General features: G+C 50.1%; 1 protein-coding gene across 1 annotated transcript in view; it reads left to right on the forward strand.

Moving 5' to 3' along the window:
* The window catches only part of kcnh3 (potassium voltage-gated channel, subfamily H (eag-related), member 3), a 161781-nt gene that overhangs the window by 122421 nt on the left and 18809 nt on the right, over positions 1-20551 (forward strand). Inside the window, 3 exon segments of the mRNA XM_061234144.1 lie at positions 7336-7535; positions 9629-9878; positions 19079-19293. Coding sequence (XP_061090128.1) covers positions 7336-7535; positions 9629-9878; positions 19079-19293 — 665 coding nt within the window.

Raw genomic sequence — 20551 nt, forward strand, 5'->3', positions numbered from 1 at the left:
TGTGGAGTTTGCATGTTCTCCCCGTGTCTGTGTGGAGTTTGCATGTTCTCCCCGTGTCTGTGTGGAGTGTGCATGTTCTCCCGTGTCTGTGTGGAGTGTGCATGTTCTCCCCGTGTCTGTGTGGAGTCTGCATGTTCTCCCCGTGTCTGTGTGGGTTTCCTCCCACAGTCCAGGTTAGGGACTACAGATGCTCACTCTGGCACGCTTACATTGCCGTGGAAACTGAAAATGTTGACTCTGTCTCTCTCAGGCTGGCTGCACGAGCTGGGAAGAGGCTGGGCACCCCCTACTTCCTGTCCCCTTTGACCTCTCTGCTGGTGAACTCTGATTCGCTGCACCCCGTGGCCCTGGACGCGACGTCAGCCAATGGCAGCCAGTGGAACGGCACGGGGGCGGAGCTGTCCGGCGGGACTCGTGGAACTCCAGCCAGTGGAACGGGACGGGGGCGGGGGCGGGGGCGGGGCCGGGGGAGGGGCTGGCGGGCGGGCCCTCCATGCGGAGCTCCTACGTGACGTCGCTGTACTTCGCCCTGAGCAGCCTCACCAGCGTGGGCTTCGGCAACGTCTCGGCCAACACCGACTCGGAGAAGATCTTCTCCATCTGCACCATGCTCATCGGAGGTGAGCGCGCCCGCACTGATGTCCTTACAGAGGAAAACGTTACCGTTGTATTGCTGATGCTTTCAGCCAAAGCGACTACAGTTTAATAGACTAAACGGGGGCCAATCCTTCCTGGAGCAATATGTCGTTAAGGGCCTTGCTCAAGGGCCAACGGCTGTGCAGACCTTACCGTGGCTACACCGGGCTTGAACCACCAACCTTCCGGGTCTCATTCAAGAATCTTAATCACTAGGCTACAGACTGCCCCTATTTTGTTTTGGTTATTTCTTTGAATGTTTTAGGCCCTTGGGGCGAAAGTATAGTGACATTTTTGCCAAAAGAAAAATACTTGCTATGAGTGTCATTTTTCATCAGAAGGAGAAATTGTAGAGAACAAACAAGGTCGTTTTTTTTTTTTTAATGATTGCAGTATTGTTCATTTTTTTGTACTTTGGTTACGTTGACTTGAAGTCCAACATATTTTTCAACATGGCATCATGACCTGAAGACGTGCTCTACGCGAGGGTTACCGCTGAAACCCTAAAACCTCCTCAGTGTGACGTCCCCGCGCGTGCAGCGATGCAGAGCCGGAGAGCCGTGTCTCAGTGTGTGGCTGACAGATCGGCCGGGCGGTCTCCCGCCTTGTTTGTCTGCTTTATCTCCCACATATGCTCACAGACACATCTCCGCCGACCACGTTTCCTCTCCCCCCCCGTGAGCCTCCTGTTTCGCCTCGCCGCACCTAACGACCACCGGCAGGACGGCGGCCAATAGCGGCGAGCGGAACGTCCCCGGTGTGGCGTCCGATTGGCGGGTGTTCCGAAAACTCCGGCCAATGAGATTCCGCAAGGGGCGGGACTCGGGGAGCAGCGACGTCAATTTGTTTACTTGACGAGGTCGATACACATTAATAACGTTTCCGTGAACGTGCCGGCGTTGGCCAAGGGGGCTCATTTTCACACCGAGGACCCTGGGCTGCGTGTGCTCGGATTGTGGGAAGGAACTGTGAAGCCGCGGGCGCCGGGCCCTGTCTCTCGGAGGCCCTGCCTTGCCTGTCGGAGGCTTAGTTCCAGCTCACCTCACCTCACCTCCACCTGTGGGTGTTGTTGTGTTCATCTCCATGCGGATCAGTTCTGCTCCAGGCCTGCCTCCTCATGTTTATATCATCCAAATGTCCTCTTCCCCTCCTCGAGTGTGTGTGTGTGTGTGTGTGAGTGTGTGTGTGTGTGTACGAGGAGCCGTGGGAACACAAACACACTCCCTCGGTCTGCCCGATAGTGTCCGATAGGAACGCGGTGCAGGAGTCTCTCCATGGCGATGGTGACATCACTGAGGAGAGAGAGGTTAAATCGGGGCTCCTGAGGGGTGTCCCTGCACTACGAATCAAACAACAAAGCAATTCTTGAACAAGTGACAAAAACAGAAGACAAAGCGCAGAGCATGACCACACTTACTGCTTCAAGGGTTGACAGAAAATAAATAGTGCATCTGCTGTAGCACTTGGTTCTTGGTGTTTTTTCATGTTTTTAAATCGTTGTGCGATGATTTGTAAAAGTAGTGTCCTGGGCAGAGAGCGAGTGCCGGTGTTTTTGTGGAACGGTTTTATTCTGAGACGCGGTCGGACGCAGGTGGCGGTAGCGTGGCGCTAATGAAGTGGTGAGTCAGAGACGCGGGGGGGGGGCAGCGGGTGGGGGGGGGGGCGAGCGGGCGAGGGGGGGGCAGCGGGTGGGGGGGGGGGGCAGCGGGTGGGGGGGGGGCGAGCGGGTAAGGGGGGGGCGAGCGGCCGGGGGGGGCGGGGGGGGGGGGGGGCAGGTGTGGCGTACCCGGCGGACGGCACGTCCCCTGTGCTTCAGGAACGAGGCGCACTGTCCTCTCCGGAGATCCAGCGGGCACGCGGCACGGTCAGGGGATTGGGGAGAGAGGATTACCGCGCTGGCACTGACTGGGGAAGGTTTGGCGGTTTTTCGGCGGTTTGGCACGGGCCAGCTGCTGGTGGCTAATTACACTGGCTGGACGCCGGCCAATCACAGCTGCTTCCAGAAAACCTGCAGCCTGCAACACTGCCTGTTGCCAACAGAGCTGGTGACCAATCGTGGAGCTAGAAAACCAGCCAATCAGGGAGATGGAAAACCAGCCAATCAGGGGGGGTGTAGAACCAGCCAATCAGGGGGGTGGAAAAGGAAGCATCCAGGACAGGGAGTGAAAGGGAAGTGATTTGTGGGGAACAGACAGAGAATAGAGGAGAAAGAACAGAGGAACAGACAGAATAGAGGAGAAAGAACAGAGGAACAGACAGAGAATAGAGGAGAAAGAACAGAGGAAGAGACAGAATAGAGGAGAGAGAACAGAGGAACAGAGGAACAGAGGAACAGAGTGGTTATGTAAGTGAAAACCAGCCTCACGTCTCTGCTGTAATACCGGGTGGCGTACTCAGTCTGGGCCGCCATGGTAACCAGGTCCATCCTGTGCTTTTGGATGTGTAATTATAGGCTAATTATTCCAGAAAAAGGAACTTTCTCTCCTTCACCTGCTCATGTTCTCGTGCATCAGTCTCTGTTTTCCTGAGTGCGTTCAGCTGAACGACTGTTTATATTGAAACGCAAACGTAAAATCAACCAACCTTGCGTCTTCTTCAGCGGCACAGATCCTTACCCCTCTGCCCCACCTTAACCCGCCCCTTTGTCCCGCCCCCCCAGCACTGCCACCTCACGTGACTGGGCGTGTCCTTCGTGATTGACAGCTCGTCTCCAGGGCAGCGCCCTATGGTTATTCTCGGCACCGGGACCTCCGATGGGAGGACTATCCATCGCCAATCACGTCCCCGTTTCCGCGACAACTGGCCCCTGCCCCAATTGGACGTGCATGAATATTCCCTACACCATCAAGTCATGTGGCTCCCCTGGGGGTGGGGGGGTAAACATGCCACAGTTTGGGCTTTGTGTCGGTGTGTCTATCTCTTTCTTCTTCTGTGGTAAAACCCCCATAACCTTCACTCACATACTCCCCCCACAAAGGAACAGCCGTTGTTAGATTTTGGCAGTTGGTACACGGCGAGTGTGTCTGTCCCAGCTCTGACCCCCACCTCCCCCCCCTCCCCTCCCCTCCCCTCCCTGTGGGACCAGGCTGAGCGTTGGGCGCCCTGGGGCATCTTTCTGGGCGCGAACACAAAAACACAAACAAAGACAGAGACGCCACTATCCGAGTCCCCCTGCTGTGACCCAGCTCAGCCGCGCTGCTCACGAGTTTATATCTGCGGAGACGGCCCAGATCGTGAGACCACAAGGCCAGCTCAGGTCTCTGCGCTCTGCTGCTCCCCGTCTCCACAAAGACGGGCAGAGCACTGATCATCGATCACTCATCCTCATTCCAAAATGCTTTATTGGCTTCAATATACTTGTAAATACTGCCAAAGCATACAACCACGATGTATAGAAATACATTTGAGTGTATTAGGATGTAAATTAAACACTAATCATTTCTATTCTGTGCGTTCCGGCACAAAATGGCTGCCGTGCATCACCCAGGTGGGTGCTACACATTGGTAGTAGTTGAGGCGAGATTCCCCTTCATCACTGTAAAGTGCTTTTGACTATCGAGAAAAGTGCTATAGAAATGCAATGTCTACAGTATCTATCTTTCTATCTCTGTCGGTCTGTCTGTCTGTCTGTCTGCCTCTCTGTATATATTCTCTCTCTCACTCTTTCTCTCTTTCTCTCTCTCTCTCTCACATGGTGGGGGGCAGTGTTACAGAGGGTGGGGCGTATTTTGGCGAGTGGCTCACACAAAGCGGAGTGTAAACAGAAGGACTGGGGGTTGAAACAAAGAAATGGGGAAAATCTCCAGGAGACTCCTCTCTGGCTGAATTCGGGCAGGGAGAGGGGGGGGGTCCACCCCCCACCCAACCCCCCCTGTCACTCACCGATGAGCAAAAAGCCAATTACCGTCCGCTCCAGCTCCCAGGCTCAAGCGGTGGCTCTTTACGCCCCTCTTCCCTCCTTTAAGACCCGTAGCGGCAGCGCAGAACTGCGGCTTCACCGCGGCCGCAATGAGGAGTAGTGAGGCCCGGTCCGGACTGGCGCCGCCCAGCCCGTTTGGGCGGAACCCGCTCACCGCGTTTATCGTCATCGGGCTCCTGTCTGCGCGCGGGTTCAGCGCTGCCGCCTGCGTAACTCCTGGGGAGAAACAAGGCCTCGGTGCCCGGGCTGAATTATTGAGATCGAATAACCTCGTGAGCACAGAGGGCAGCGGCAGGACAGAGCGGGGTCTCTGGTACAGCTTGTGACAAAACTGAACAACAAATAAATATGTGAGCAGTATTAATATCGCCCGTCTGGGTGTCTCTGTTTACGGTCCCCTCCCCCCGACTCTCTCCCTCTCTGTCTCTCACAAACACTCGTATCGACACTGTTTCCCACAGACGGGCCTGTTCATTACCTCCCCAGCGTGGGGGCAGTGTCTCTGCTCCCGCACGCACCCAGGGTCCTGAGGCTGCTACTCGTACACTGATTACAGCACTGACCCCACTCTGCACTGCCATGAGAGGCCCTCTGAAGGAGGGAGGGAGGGAGGGAGGGAGGGAGGAGAGAGAGGAGAGAGAAGGGGAGAGAGAGAGAGGGAGAGAGAGGGAGAGGACAGAGAGGGGGAGGGAGAGGGTGAGAGAGAGAGATAAAGATGATATACATTTCATATCACATAATAGTTCATAGTTAATGTTATATTAGGGTCATTTATGTAGTTTTTTTTTTACACTTAGTATTGTTACTATGATTTATTGCTGTGTTGTCATGACTACGCTTTGGCAATATATATTTTGCAATATGTCATGCCAATAAAGCACTTGAACTTGAATTTGAAAGAAAGGAGAGAGAGAGAGAGAGAGAGAGAGAGAGAGAGAGAGAGAGAGAGAGAGAGAGAGAGAGAGAGAGAGAGAGAGAGAGAGAGAGAGAGAGAGAGAACTCATGAAGGGGTATTCATTTAAAATGCAACACCCGTTTTTTTAACCTGACATGAACTGCAGCTAAATTTAGCCGTAGCTAAATTTAATCTTGAAGAAGGGCTTATTTCCCTCTGTGTGGAGTAGAGTACTGGCCTGCATTAGCCCCCTCTTCTGAGAGAAAGAGAGAGAAAAAGAGGGAAAGAGAGACAGAGGGAGATGAGAGCATGCGACGTAGAAGAGGAGAAAAGTACAGTTCAGGGGCCTCGTTTATAAAATGATCTCAGTATTAAATTGTATCTAAAATAGTGGCTTACGCGGAACACCATGACTAAACGGTTATTTTTACAATCCCACGGTGACGTGGATACGATCGTATCGCCACGGAAAGTTTAATCCACTTGTGAGTTAATTACCTGCTGGCTAAGTGGAGGTACCCGAACCCCGAAGTGGGCTGTGTGCACGTTTTAAGAATAACGCTTAATTGATAGTCCATGCTCCTTATTTAAAGGAAATTGTCTGGTATTGGTCACAGCCACACAACAGGATAATTGCGAAGCACGTTTAAGTGAGTTCAAGAAGATGCACCACTTCAAACCAACGCAAGCGACTTTTTTTCCGCCTCAGTTACTTTTATAAATCAAGTGTGGGCACAACTTGGGGAAATGCTCTCGAGATTACGTTTTAAATTTAAATCCATGTGATCGTTATAAATGAGGTCTGCGCTTACGGGACGCCCACTGTTGGCGTGTTCTCTGACGGATGACCACGGAAACGGTCTTAGTGCTGCTCTTATCAGCTGTCGGTTTAACAGTGCTCGTTCGTAGGTTAATATTCGGAGGCAGATAAAAATGGCTCCCTAATTCCCACTTTAATCGACTCACATTTTCCGTTCACCCTGCTCTGCGGGTGGGATCTGGAGGATGTTATCGTTTCCCGAGGGGCATTAAACCGGGGCGCACGCGATGTCTGATCGGTTGTGCTGTTGGGTTCGTCACGAACGTTTCTCGGGCTAACCGCGTTACCCAGAACGCGGCATGGCCCATTAACACAGAACAGACCAGGGAGGCAATAACGCAGGAGGAATAAATGAACATGACGGATCGTCATCGGGATAAATGTGTTATGCTGCAGATTCTTGTCAAATTGAGGCAGCTGACAGTGAATTAAATGAACGATATCCAATTTGTGCAGAAAGCGAATTATAGAAATTGGTAAATGTATATGAATTGGCAAGACCCTTTCAGATTTTCATGAAAATTTGTCTTCTTCGAAAATTCGAATTTTTCTTTTTGGAATGTCATTTGAAATAATTCTGAGCCGTCTACATTGCTTTCAGTTGCCAGCAGTGATTGTGACATCAGCATTAGAATGTTTAGTTTAGAACCTTCCCCCACTGTAAAATTCAGCTATGCCAACTTGACTAGCTTGAAAATTGAGCTGGTCTAGCTGGATATGAGCTGGTCAACCAGCATCCAGCTGTTTCAAACCATGTCGAGCTGGGAGCAGGTGTGAACTGGTCAACCGGCTGAACCATGTCGAGCTGGGAGCTGGTCTGAACTGGTCAACCAGCTGAACCATGTCGAGCTGGGAGCAGGTCTGAACTGGTCAACCAGTTGAACCATGTCGAGCTGGGAGCTGGTCTGAACTGGTCAACCAGTTGAACCATGTTGCGCTGGGAGCTGGTCTGAACTGGTCAACCAGCTACCATCTGTTTTGAAACCTAGCTTGAGCGGTTTTTCTCCAGCAGGGTGGCGTGGCCTCACAGCCGCAGGTGTAACGCGGTTCTCTCTCCCCCCGCAGCGCTGATGCACGCCGTGGTGTTCGGGAACGTGACGGCCATCATCCAGCGCATGTACTCCCGGCGCTCGCTCTACCACACGCGCACCAAGGACCTGAAGGACTTCATCCGGGTGCACCGGCTGCCCAAGGCCCTGGAGCAGCGCGTCATGGAGTGCTTCCAGACCACCTGGAGCGTCAACAACGGCATCGACGTCAGCGAGGTGCTCCTCTCAGAACCTCCCTCCCTCTGTGAGAGCAGGCTCTTCTCAGAACCTCCCTCCCTCTGTGAGAGCAGGCTCTTCTCAGAACCTCCCTCTGTGAGAGGAGGCTCTTCTCAGACCCTCCCTCCCTCTGTGAGAGCAGGCTCTTCTCAGAACCTCCCTCTGTGAGAGCAGGCTCTTCTCAGAACCTCCCTCTGTGAGAGGAGGCTCTTCTCAGAACCTCCCTCTGTGAGAGCAGGCTCTTCTCAGAACGTCCCTCTGTGAGAGCAGGCTCTTCTCAGAACCTCCCTCCCTCTGTGAGAGCAGGCTCTTCTCAGAACCTCCCTCCCTCTGTGAGAGCAGGCTCTTCTCAGAACCCTCCCTCCCTCTGTGAGAGCAGGCTCTTCTCAGAACCTCCCTCCCTCTGTGAGAGCAGGCTCTTCTCAGAACCTCCCTCCCTCTGTGAGAGCAGGCTCTTCTCAGAACCTCCCTCTGTGAGAGCAGGCTCTTCTCAGAACCTCCCTCTGTGAGAGCAGGCTCTTCTCAGAACCTCCCTCTGTGAGAGCAGGCTCTTCTCAGAACCTCCCTCCCTCTGTGAGAGCAGGCTCTTCTCAGAACCTTCCTCCCTCTGTGAGAGCAGGCTCTTCTCAGAACCTCCCTCCCTCTGTGAGAGCAGGCTCTTCTCAGAACCTCCCTCCCTCTGTGAGAGCAGGCTCTTCTCAGAACCTCCCTCTGTGAGAGGAGGCTGTTCTCAGACCCTCCCTCTGTGAGAGGAGGCTGTTCTCAGAACCTCCCTCTGAAACACCCTCAGCCTCTACCTCTGTTAGTCCAGGCTCTTCAAATTCAAATTCTGTTTGAGAAGGCTCCAAAAATGTTCCCAGAGCAACAAAACATGAGCGCATCCTTTGTGGAAGTATTTTTTTCGGGAATGCGTGAGGCGTAAACGATCGACCTGTGGATCCGATTTGCCTGTTTCATGTTTTCCTCGATTTCCCCGTCTTCACCCTCTCCTCCCGCCTCTTACTCTTGCCTCTCCCGGTGGGTGGGGCTCGGAGCGAGAGAAGGAGATCTGAGGTGAAAAAAATAAGCGATTGGAATGAGCCCAAGGTCTCTGATAGAAACGTCCTCAATCTCTAGTCCTGTCTCTCGCTCTCAGCTTTACTGTCCCATCGAATGGAGGGATAGCTTGGATGCCCCCCCCCACCCCAAATCTCAGCCCCCCCACCCCCCACCCCCCAAGGTTAATATGGAGCTTAAATCAAACACATCGCCATCACATGGAGCGCACTGAAGGACTTTATAGCGTTGTGAAATCCCACTATTATACCCCTAAGTCATTGTGTCTGAGTCTCTGTCAGTGTCCATTACGTCTGTTAAGTGGTTCTTAGCTCTCTCGCTCTCGCTCTCTCTCTCTTGCTCGCTCTCTCTCTCTCTCGCTCTCTCTCTTTCTTGCACTCTCTCACTCTCTCTCGCTCTCTCTCTCTCTTTCTCACACTCTCACTCTCTCCCTCTCTCTCTCTCTCTCGCTCTGTCATCGTCTCATCCCCTGGGGGCTCATTCTGTTATGTATCTCTCTCTCCACCCTCCCTCCCTCCTTCTCCATCACCCTCTCTCTTCTTCTCTCTTATTTCCTCTCATCCACACTCATCCCTTCATCCAATCCATCCTGTCCTCCGTTTGCCTCCGTTCTTCACCTCCGCCCGTCCCTCCCTCGTTCTCCCGCCCTTTCTCCTTCTCTCTTTCCCATCCTTTCATCCATCCATCCTCTGCTCTGCCCTCTACCCCTCCCTGGTTCTGTCCCTTCTTCAGCTTTTAATGCGTTTAATTTCACCGCTGTCACATCTCTGCTGTGTTGTGTGTGTGTGTGTGTGTGTGTTGTGTGTGTGTTGTGTGTGCACTGTGTGACCTGGCTGCTGTTGCAGGCCAGCTTTTTAATCTCAAAGGGACTTCCTGGCAGACCTGAGTCAAACACATAATTGGTTTGCATCCAAATACTTCTCTGTGCTCGATTGATCTCGCCCGGTGCAATTAAGCCCACCGAGAGGACCAGAAGGTGGGGTTTGCACTAGTTTTTCATAGGTTCCCCCCCCCCCCCCCCCTAATTGCCCCTGCAGCTGCTGAAGGACTTCCCGGACGAGCTCCGCGCGGACATCGCCATGCACCTGAACAAGGAGCTGCTGCAGCTGCCGCTGTTCGAGTCGGCCAGCAGGGGGTGTCTGCGCTCCCTGTCCCTCATCATCAAGACCTCCTTCTGCGCCCCGGGGGAGTTCCTCATCCGCCAGGGCGACGCCCTGCAGGCCATCTACTTCGTCTGCTCCGGCTCCATGGAGGTGCTGAAGGACAACACCGTGCTGGCCATCCTGGGTAGGGCTTTAACACGCTCACACACTCTCTCACACACTCACTTATACACACACACACACACGCACTCACACACACACTCACTTATACGCACTCACACACTCACTCACACGCACTCATACACTCACACACTCACACACACTCACACTCACTTGTACACACACACACACACACACGCACTCACACACACACTCACTTATACGCACTCACACACTCACACACTCCCACTCACACACACTTATACATACACACACACACTCTCACACACTTATACACACACACACACACACACTCACACTCGCACACACACACACACACACACACACACACACTCACACACTTATACACACACACACACACACTTGTATACACACTATAAGTGCTGTAGATGAGCACTGTCTGAGACAAGTCTGCTGGAGACAGAGTGCGGGCAGTAGATGCTGCTGTAGCCGGGGTGTGTCTGTAACTGTGCAGTGTTTGGGCCGTGTGCTCTTTTTGACTCCATCGGTCCTGAGGCTGAATTAACTTTGTTCTTGCTGCGAGAGCTTTGGGGTAAAAGCGGCAAGAACACACAGAACCCTTCGATATTATTCTAACCCTTGACAAAGATGAGCAAAGAAAGGCGAATTAAATAAACGGCACAGTTAATGAGCTCTTTTATGCTAATACAACCAAACAAATTATTTCAAAACACAAAGCCAGAAGGCCACACACACACAGACATACATATACATACAGAGGCACGTACACACTCACACACACACACACACGCGCACACACACACTCCCATAGACACACATAGACACAAAAAGGCACACGCACACACACATAGACACACATAGACACACACGTGCACACACACACACACACACACACATCCTGGCCACTATAGTACACACATCACATGCGCACACACACACACACACTCCCACACACACATACACACACCACACACACACACACACACACACACCCACACACATCACACACACACAACAAACCTATTAAGCATTGACAGCTCTATTGTGGACAGGGTTTTGATTCTCTTTGAAAGCGGGTAAATACACCACCTTGATGTCCACACGGCCGAACACAACGGAAACCGCGGCGGAACTGTTCCGTGCGGGAGAGCGAACGCGTGGTCCGCGGAGATATGGGGATTACCGCGGTAAACTCGGGGAATTAGCGGAGAATAAGTGTTTGTGTGGCGGCCGGGGAATCTCCCCTCCTCTGAAACACCTCTGTGTGAGAGAGATTGGGGGTTCTGGACATTATGGAGCTGAATGTCTGACCGTTTCTTTGAACAGCAAGGCCCCCCACAAACAAATGATCTCTTAACAAGCATTTTAGTCTTGTAATAAGACTTACAATCATATTTTTTCTCTCATGTAGAAAATATTAACTTGTTTTAAGTTGCTGTTTGCTTGCCAGCCCCGTTGGAAAATCTTGAAATAAATCGATCTGTCTCACCTTATTTCCAATATTTTGGAAAAAGTAATAGAAATAAGATTTAAAATAAGCAATACTCGTAAAATACTTTTTGCAGTGCAGAGTCTGGCCACTGACTATGAAATCAAATCGAAAGTTTTGTTCATGCACCTTAACTGCATACCCAAAGCCTAACAACACAAATGTAGTATTTCAGTGCCAAACTGTACTTTTTTTAACTTACAATTAGTGCTCACTAAGCCACAAATACAATATAAATACTTTTTCCAAATAAGGATGCACCTCTGATGCTTCAAATATAAAACACATGCTACTTCAAAGGAACCAAGTTTTCAAAAGCCCAATAAATCCTTCTGTAGTTGGCTGTGTATGAACTGATAGTATGTTGCTTTCAGGATTAAAGAGAATAATAATCTATTTTAAAATGTCATATCATAGTATACGTGATATAACTCTTAAACAATGATTTTGGTTCTTTAATATATTTTATTATGAGAACTACCATAAACCATACTGGCCTTTTGCCATTTTATTAGTGCAGAAAACCAAACTCTGAAAACCAAACTGCAGGGAAAAGGTTCTCTTTCACAATAACATAAGGAATTATAAACGATCTTAGGCCTGCAAGCTTGTTTCAGAGAGGTAACTCACCATTCTTTTACGAAGGGGAGAAATATAAATATAAATATTCAACTTTAATACAGTTCTCTCTAATAGCGATGATAATATTAAATATAACCATAAGCATGAATAACGATTGTGTGCTCAACACTGATGATTTATAGAATGGTTCAGTTGTAGGGGCCCTACATTATTTGCTGTTCATTTCCTGGATGGTTTTGGCGTGCGGTGTGTTTAGCAGCAGTAGACGAGACGGTGAGTGAGTAACACAATGTTCCTTCGATGAAAACATGGCCATGGCGATTAAATATGGATGAAAAGCCCTGGTCTCTCCCTGTCGCTGACGTCCTCAGCGCCGTCATTAGCAGCTCGTTAGCTTTTCCGGAAGGTTCCGTGCGTTTCTTTGAGTCGGGCTGTGACACCTGTTTTGTTTTTCATAAAGCTACTTTATTTCTCTGTTTCTCTTTTTCTCCTCAGTCCCTGGAAAACATTTCCGTCTCAACAGGCATTTTAGTCTTGCAATGAGACTTAAGGTCTTATTTCGGTTTCTCTCAAGGAAAAAAAACATTAGCTTGTTTTAAGTTTTAAGTTTGCTTGACAAGCGAAATGTTCTTGCCATTGGCAAGTCCTGAAATTAGTCAAACTGTCTCTCCTCATTGTCAATATATTTGTCTTATTTAGCAAAAAAAAAAACATAGTGAAAGTAAAATAGACAAGATTTTAAGTCTCAGTGTAAGACTAAAATACTTTTTTTTTAAATGGTTTTTGCAGTCTTCTCTTCCTTCTCTCCTACCGCTCATTCACTCTTTTTATACCTCCTCTCTCCACCCTCTCCTGTCCTTCTCCTCCTCTTCCCTCTCTCCCTCTCTCCCCTGTGCTGCTGTCTGTTCCCTCGTTTCCTCCCGGGCCCCCCAGGGCCCGCCGGAGCAGCGGTCTGTCCCGTGTTTGTTGAGCGAGAGTGACGCATCCACATTAACTGAGTGTGAGTGATTACTCCGGCCCCCCCCTCCCTCCAGAGCTCATTATGTTCCTGGTTGTCTGGGAGAACAGAGCAGAGATGTCACGGCCACTGACAGGAGGACTGATGCCGGCTTCATCGTCACACCTCTGCTGGTTCTGTGTGTGTGTCTGTGTGTGTGTCTGTGCGTGTGTGTGTGTGTGTGTGTGAGAGAGAGAGAATGTGTGTGTGTCTGTGCGTGTGTGTGAGAGAGAGAATGTGTGTGTGTGTGTGAGAGAGAGAGAATGTATGTGTGTCTGTGAGTGAGAGAGAATGTGTGTGCGTGTGTGTGTGTGTGAGAGAGAATGTGTGTGTGTGTGTGTGAGAGAGAGAGAGAGAGAGAGAGAGAGTTATCTAGCTAATTCTGTAATCCTACCCTACTTTGTGGGTTTTACTCAGTGCAGTTATCCAGCTAACTCAGTAATCGTGCTTTGTGGGTTTTACTCAGTGCAGTTATCCAGCTAACTCAGTAATCCTGCTTTGTGGATATTATTTACATATTTAGTAATACGTTAATAAACTGGTGTACAGGTCTACCTAATAAATTGCTCAGTGAGTGTATATTCTGTGGAAAGATGGGCGGAAAAACACAATTTAGATTTTATGAGTGAAGTCGGGGTTTAAATGATGTCCCACCAGCTCGGAGGAAAAGCACAAATACTGATTTAATTTCTGTTAAATTAAATATCTGTTTAAAGAATGATTGTCCAACGGCAAGCCGTAACTGCTCCCAACTCCCCGGTTTTTCATCTCTGTGTCTGTTTACTGCAATAACTCCAGATTCACATCTCACGAACGCCACACCGTCCTTCTCAGTCTTTAAATTTAAACTCCCAGAGGCAAACATAAATGTGTCTCAACTTGCCAACATCGAAGATTGGAAATTTGGCATTTTGCAGGCTCTTTTAGCAGAGAGTTTTTTTTTTTTTTTTTAAGCCAGGATATACAGTTCCTGTACCTGTGTATGTGTACGTCTGTGTGGGTTTCTGTTTGTGTGTGTGTTGTGTGTGTCTGTGTGGTGTGAAAACATGTACATGCGTGTGTGTGTGTGTGTGTGTGTCTGTGTGGTGTGTATATATGTATGTGCGTGTGTGTGTGTGTGTCTGTGTGGTGTGTATATATGTATGTGCGTGTGTGTGTGTGTGTCTGTGTGGTGTGTATATATGTATGTGCGTGTGTGTGTGTGTGTGTGTCTGTGTGGTGTGTATATATGTATGTGCGTGTGTGTGTATTTGTGCGCGCATATGTGCTTGCGTGCCTGCATGTGTCTGTGTGTGCGTGTCTGTGTGTGTCTGTGCGTGTCTGTGCGTGTCTGTGTGTGTCTGTGTCTATGTGTGTCTGTCTGTGTGTGTGTGTGTGTGTGTGTGTGTGTGTGTGTGTGTGTGTGTGTGTGTTTGTATGCGTCTGTGTGACATGAAGGCAGGTGTTTCCCCTCAAGGTCACAGAATAGCAGTAGTGATCCCAGAATGCAGTGCGTGACCTGGCCCTGTGACACAGCGCTGGCCGTATGTGTCCGTACACAAAGACTCGGCGTTTTCCAAAGCAGACCTCCTCAGTAAGCACCACTGCATTCCTTCTCTGCGGTAAATAATTGATCGGCGCTGCATTATTAATGCACTGTGGGTTATTAATACAGGCCAGTGTGCAGTATGAAATGATAGATCTCTCCATAATATAGCACCTTCGGTATCAGAACAAAGCTGGCTGAGCAGGAGCAAGAGTTTCTGAGGCAGACCCAGAACTCATCGATCTGAGCAGGAGCAAGAGTTTCTGAGGCAGACCCAGAACTCATCGATCTCAGCAGGAGCAGGAGAGCAGAGTGTTACAGAGGCAGACAGGGAACACATTGATCGCGGAGTGCGTGCTCACACACACACACACACACACACACACACACACAACACCCTACTGCTCTGACTGGAATTCTCCCATCGGAACAACACATACTACACACGTGATCCGGAATTCTCCCATCGGAACAACACATACTACACACGTGATCCGGAATTCTCCCATCGGAACAACACATACTACACACGTGATCCGGAATTCTCCCATCGGAACAACACACACTAAACACGTGATCCGGAATTCTCCCATCGGAACAACACACACTAAACACGTGATCCGGAATTCTCCAATCGGAACAACACACACTACATGCCTGAACTGGAATTCTGCGTTGGAAAGACCGACAGCGTTAGGCAGATTGACACTTTAATGTGTTGACAAATATTCCGGGATGCCGATTTCATTTTATTCGCACATTTCGAGTATTCCCCTTTCTGTCTCTCAACTATTTTTCCGAATGGACTTTTGAGGACCCGTTCTTTAAACATCACATCCATGAGTCATTTTATCGACTGACCATGAAAAACCCCCTAATTTCCTCTCAGGTCCCCGCACAGTTTACCTCCTGCCTCAGTCTGATTTCTGCTGAGCGGAGAGTGGCCAGGCTGAGTCACAGGAGCGTAGATTGGGCGGGAGACGCTGTGTCCTCCCAGCGCAGAACATCAGACTTGTCCGCTTGGCACCTCCCCCTAGGCACCTCACAGGCCGCTTGGCACCTCCCCCTCTCCGAACCTCCACCTCACGCTCACGACTACTGTCTGTTCTGGCTCCACGGTGGTGGAACGATCTCCCCGTTGAGGTCAGAACTGTAGAATCTCTCCCCACCTTCAAGCGCAAGCTGAAGACGCACCTCTTCAAGCAGCACCTCTCCCCGTCCCTCCCTACCTCCCTGTGAACCTTAGTTGTTGTCTTTGTGATTTACGTAGTGTTTTGGTATTTTCGTAGCGTCTGCCAAATGCCAATGATGTAATGTAATGTATGTCCACGTAAAGAGATGCCATCGGCCCACTTGCAGCCGCCCTGCGGGGTAATGAGGCGGGTTGACGGGGGCCCCAGCAGCGTGTGGCAAATGGGGGGGGGGGGTGTCGAGTGAAATTCTGGGTGCACCGGACCCTGTGGTCCACCTGAAAACCAGAGACGAAAACACTCAACATTTTAGTCCAGGCCTTGTGAGCCCCCTACATAATACTTTTCTGCGTGAGACTAACTAACCTTGCCTGGTGGACTGGCACAAATGAAATTATCCCCAAAGTGTCAACCCCGCCCATCTGATCCTGCGTGCAGCTCTTCTTGGGATCCTGGGTGGTCAGTTACACAAACCCCACCCCCCCCTTGTGACACCCCTGTCTGACAGTAATGGATTGCACGTTATCTGGATTAAGTAATCGGATTACAAAAAAATGAAGTAATTGTACTTGGCCAGGGACATTTTATAAAATATGAATAATCTGATTACAGATTACCTGCACACAAAAGAAAACCGATTAGATCATACATTTTGAATAATCCAACAGATTACACTACTCAATATATTCTTTGCGATGTAATCTGTAACGGGTATCAGTAATCAGTACATTTCCCAGGTAATCCAGAACTGGTCTCGGGTCGGGCCGTGACGGGGTACAGGGTGGGGAGGTGGAGTGCAGAACGGGGAGTGGGAACGAAACGAAAACACCGCAAACCTGACGAGTAACTCCGGTCCCGTCTGCCTAACCAAACCTAGATGAACCTCGCTAGTCTACCGGAGGTTTACCGGGCTCGGAGCGGGCGTGTAGCCACATTACATTACATTACATTATTGGCATTTGGCAGACGCTCTTATCCAGAGCGACGTACAACAAAGTGCATACCCATAACCAGGGATAAGTGCGCTGAAAGACCCTAGAGGGAAGTACAATTTCAACTGCTACCTGTACAACAAAGATAAGGACAAGGGCCAAGAAACGAAAAAACAGAGCAAAAGTGACCAAAGTTAACTATCAAAACACTGCTTACCTAGCCAACTAAAAAATACCGATACACAAAGCAAGTCACAGAGACAACAATTAATGTTCACAGATCTCCTCCCAGGATCGGCCGCAGAAATACCAAAGGGAGAATAACAAAGCAGGATAACAAACGGTGTCCCGATGGAAGGCTGCGATCCTGCTGGAGCGCTCTAAACAGCCCGAGCCACTATACGGTGAGCAGAGGGGCAAAACTAAAGTCAAAGTCAGGGTGGGGTGAACGTGGTCAAACATGAGCAATTCACTGGGCCAAACAAATCAACAAGGGCTAAGGCGAGATTCAGAGTCGAATAGGATGAGGCAGTAGTCGTACACGAAATCCGATCAGCCAGCAAATCAAAAAAAGCGGTTAGGTGAGACGGTCGTACGCAAAGTCAACAAAGTAATCAAAAATCCACAATGCGCTCCCGCCAAGGTTCGAAGAGCCCACTGCTCCACTGGTGAATGCAAACTGCGGCTTTCTCAAATGCAAGAACCGTAAACGAAAGTTAAGCAAAGATAATCACGCGAATAGCAAAGATGCACAAGTGTAAAACGAAAGCTTACGAAAGAGGTCGTAACAACGTCGTCTAAGCTGTTGCTTATAGTCTGTGCTTTAGTGCAGTTAAATGCATACGGCTGAATGAGTTGATGGGAATCGATTAAAGCAGCGTGAATTGGTTGGAATGAAAACCTGCATACAAACGGCCCTGCCATGGCAACGGGTTTGAGAACACTGCCGTAAAAACTCACTTTCAGTGTCTGGTTAAGGGTTCGGTGCCTTACCCACAATGCCGCGCTGCCTCCAGCCCTCGTCCTGTCAGCTCTCGGGCAGAGAGCGAGAGAGGGAGAGGGAATCGGGAGAGGGGCTAAGCGGGAGTGTTGTAATAAGCGGTGCGGTTGTCCACAGTAGGTGTCATGTTTTATTTTACCTGCTCAGCGTCCCAAACCTTCTGAGGACCTGGGAGTCACCACAGCAATTTTCACTGCACAGTGTCAGAGACGGCGGCCGTGTGAAATGAAGTGAAGTGTGAAAGATGGCTCAGGCAGAGAGAGGGGGAGAGGGAGAGGGAGAGAGGGGGAGAGAGAGGGAGAGGTAGAGGGGGAGAGAGAGAAGGAGAGGTAGAGGGAGAGACAGAAAGACAGAGAGTGGGGAAGGTGAGGGGAAGAGAGGGAGTGAGAGAGAAAGGGAGGGAGTGAGAGTGAGAGGGGGGGTGTATGGTGTGGTTAAATGAAGTGTAATGTAGAGAGAGTTGGGCAGTGTGGGGTGGGGAGGGGATCAAGGCAGCACAAACCCCAAAGATGAAAGCGAGAGGAAAAAGGTGTAAAATGGCGGTTCTGGTGACTCCCAAACCCACGCCAGCCCCCCTCCCTGCCCGTGTGTCTCCTGGGAGAGCCTTCTGAGGGAGCTGAAGAGCCCTGTGCCGGGGAGCTTTCATCCAGCAGCTCTGCCTCCAACCCCTCTCTCCCCTCTCCACTTCACTCCCTGTCGAGAGTATCGATTGCACCTCGTCTTCCTCTCCCGGAAGCAAGAGCTGCCAATCACTGTCTTTATAGCACTGCGATCGCACTGAGCCCGGTGGAGAGGAGGCTTTCCGCGGTGTGCAGTGTTCTAGAACCCCGTAACCAGTCGTTATTGTGACATCAGCATTGGAGTGCTCAGACGAGAACGTTCCAATCACGTGTTTGTGACCTCACACCTTACAGGGTTAAGGGAGATGGGATCGTGGAGGTCCTAGAGTGTGTGTCGGGGGCCTCAGAAAAGTGTACTGTAATTGTGCACAGGGTTGTGCAAGATCTTTCCATGGGACCCAAAATCCCTGCCGGCACCGTTGTTTTCAGTCCATGGTGGGTGTGTGTGTATGTGTGTGTGTGTGTGTAGTCAATATGTGAATGAGCACATCCCATTGGTCTTTGCTCTACAGTAGTAGTAACCAACCCCATTCCTGGAGATCTACTGTCCTATAGGATTTCACTCCAACCCTAATTTGGCGCATCTGATTCCATTAATTAGCAGCTTAAGGGTTGGAGTGAAAACAGGACGGTAGATCTCCAGGAACAGGGTTGGGCAGCCCTGCTCTAGCTGTTGAATGAGGTGTGCTGTGTTAGGGTTGGAGTGAAAACCTACAGGATGGTAGATCTCCAGGAACATGGCTGGGCAGCCCTGCTCTAGCTGTTGAATGAGGTGTGGCTTTGTTAGGGTTGGAGTGAAAACATTCAGGATGCTAGATCTCCAGGAACATGGCTGGGCAGCTTTTGTGAAGCTGTTTGACAGGTGAGCTTTGGCTGTGTTCCCGCAGGTAAAGGAGACCTGATTGGCTCGGACTCTCTGACTAAGGAGCAGGTGATAAAGACCAACGCTAACGTGAAGGCGCTGACCTACTGCGACCTGCAGTACATCAGCCTCAAAGGTCTGCGGGAGGTCCTGCGCCTCTACCCCGAGTACGCCCAGAAGTTCGTCAGCGAGATCCAGCACGACCTCACCTACAACCTGCGGGAGGGCCACGGAGCGGACGTGAGTTCGGCCTTAGCCTGCATGCTACGCTACATCGTATGCTATGCTGTGTCATACACTAGCATGCTACATCATACGCTACGCTACGATACGCACTATGCTACATCATACACTAGCATGCTACATCATACGCTACGCTACGATACGCACTATGCTACATCATACGCTAGCATGCTACATCATACGCTATGCTACATCATACACTAGCATGCTACATCATACGCTACGCTACGATACACACTATGCTACAGCATACGCTAGCATGCTACACCATATGCTATGCTACGTTGCACACTATGCTACATGTTACGCTATGGTTCATCATACACTAGCATGCTACATCAAATGCTATGCTACTTCATACTCTATGCAACGTCATACGCTATGCTTTGTCATATGCTGGATAGACTCCGGCTTTAACCTGCATGCCATGCCATAGGCTATGCAATGTCATATGCTACACTCCATTCACCCAAATGTGGGGTTGTCTAGCTATAGGCTATGGGTCTTCCAGGGTCAAGGATGTTGGCCTTTGGGGATTTGGGGTAAGGCGGGGGTGGGCGGGGGTTGGTAGGATATTACATAATTTTTTCCATTCTGATATTCTTAATAACAAAAATGAGCTAGGGTCCTTGATGATCTATGATTCACACAGTTCAGCTTAAACAAGCGCTGCATTTCGACTTGAATTATCCAGGGCTGAGAGTGTGTTTAACTGGTCCAGAATCTGCCTGCTAATTTTGCCGTCGTTGGCCGACACCTCTAACCCGCCGTCTGCTCCTATGCGCTGGCATGCGGAAGCAGCTTTCACGCCAGCGATGCTTCTCGAGTAATAAGTACACAGTACAGCACTCACTCCAGTCCAATAGAATTTGTAATTGGGGCCCTGTTGTCGTTGAAAGAGCGGTTAGCCCAGGAGGAGCCGCTGAGCGGCGCCGTGAGTTACGTGTCTGAGTCACGTCTGCGAGACGTGGGTCGCTGAAGGCGCCGTCGCCCGGAGCGTCTCCGCACCGACAACCGCCGAAAAAAAACAACTAAACAAAATGGAGGATTCTGTTTGAATCGAGCGAGAGACGGCGGCCCGCTTATTCTCCTCGTTACCTTCCTTCGCCCGAGCTTTCATCCCCGAAAATATCTTTTTATTAACACTTATCTTTGTAGACTTTCAGCCCGTCGTTAGAGGATTAAGTGAGAGATTCGCGTTGCAGACAGGTGCGGGGTGTAGTGCTGCTATTATCCGTTCATCAAATTCACGATT

Source organism: Conger conger, chromosome 3 (assembly GCF_963514075.1).
Source record: "Conger conger chromosome 3, fConCon1.1, whole genome shotgun sequence".
NCBI lineage: Eukaryota > Metazoa > Chordata > Actinopteri > Anguilliformes > Congridae > Conger > Conger conger.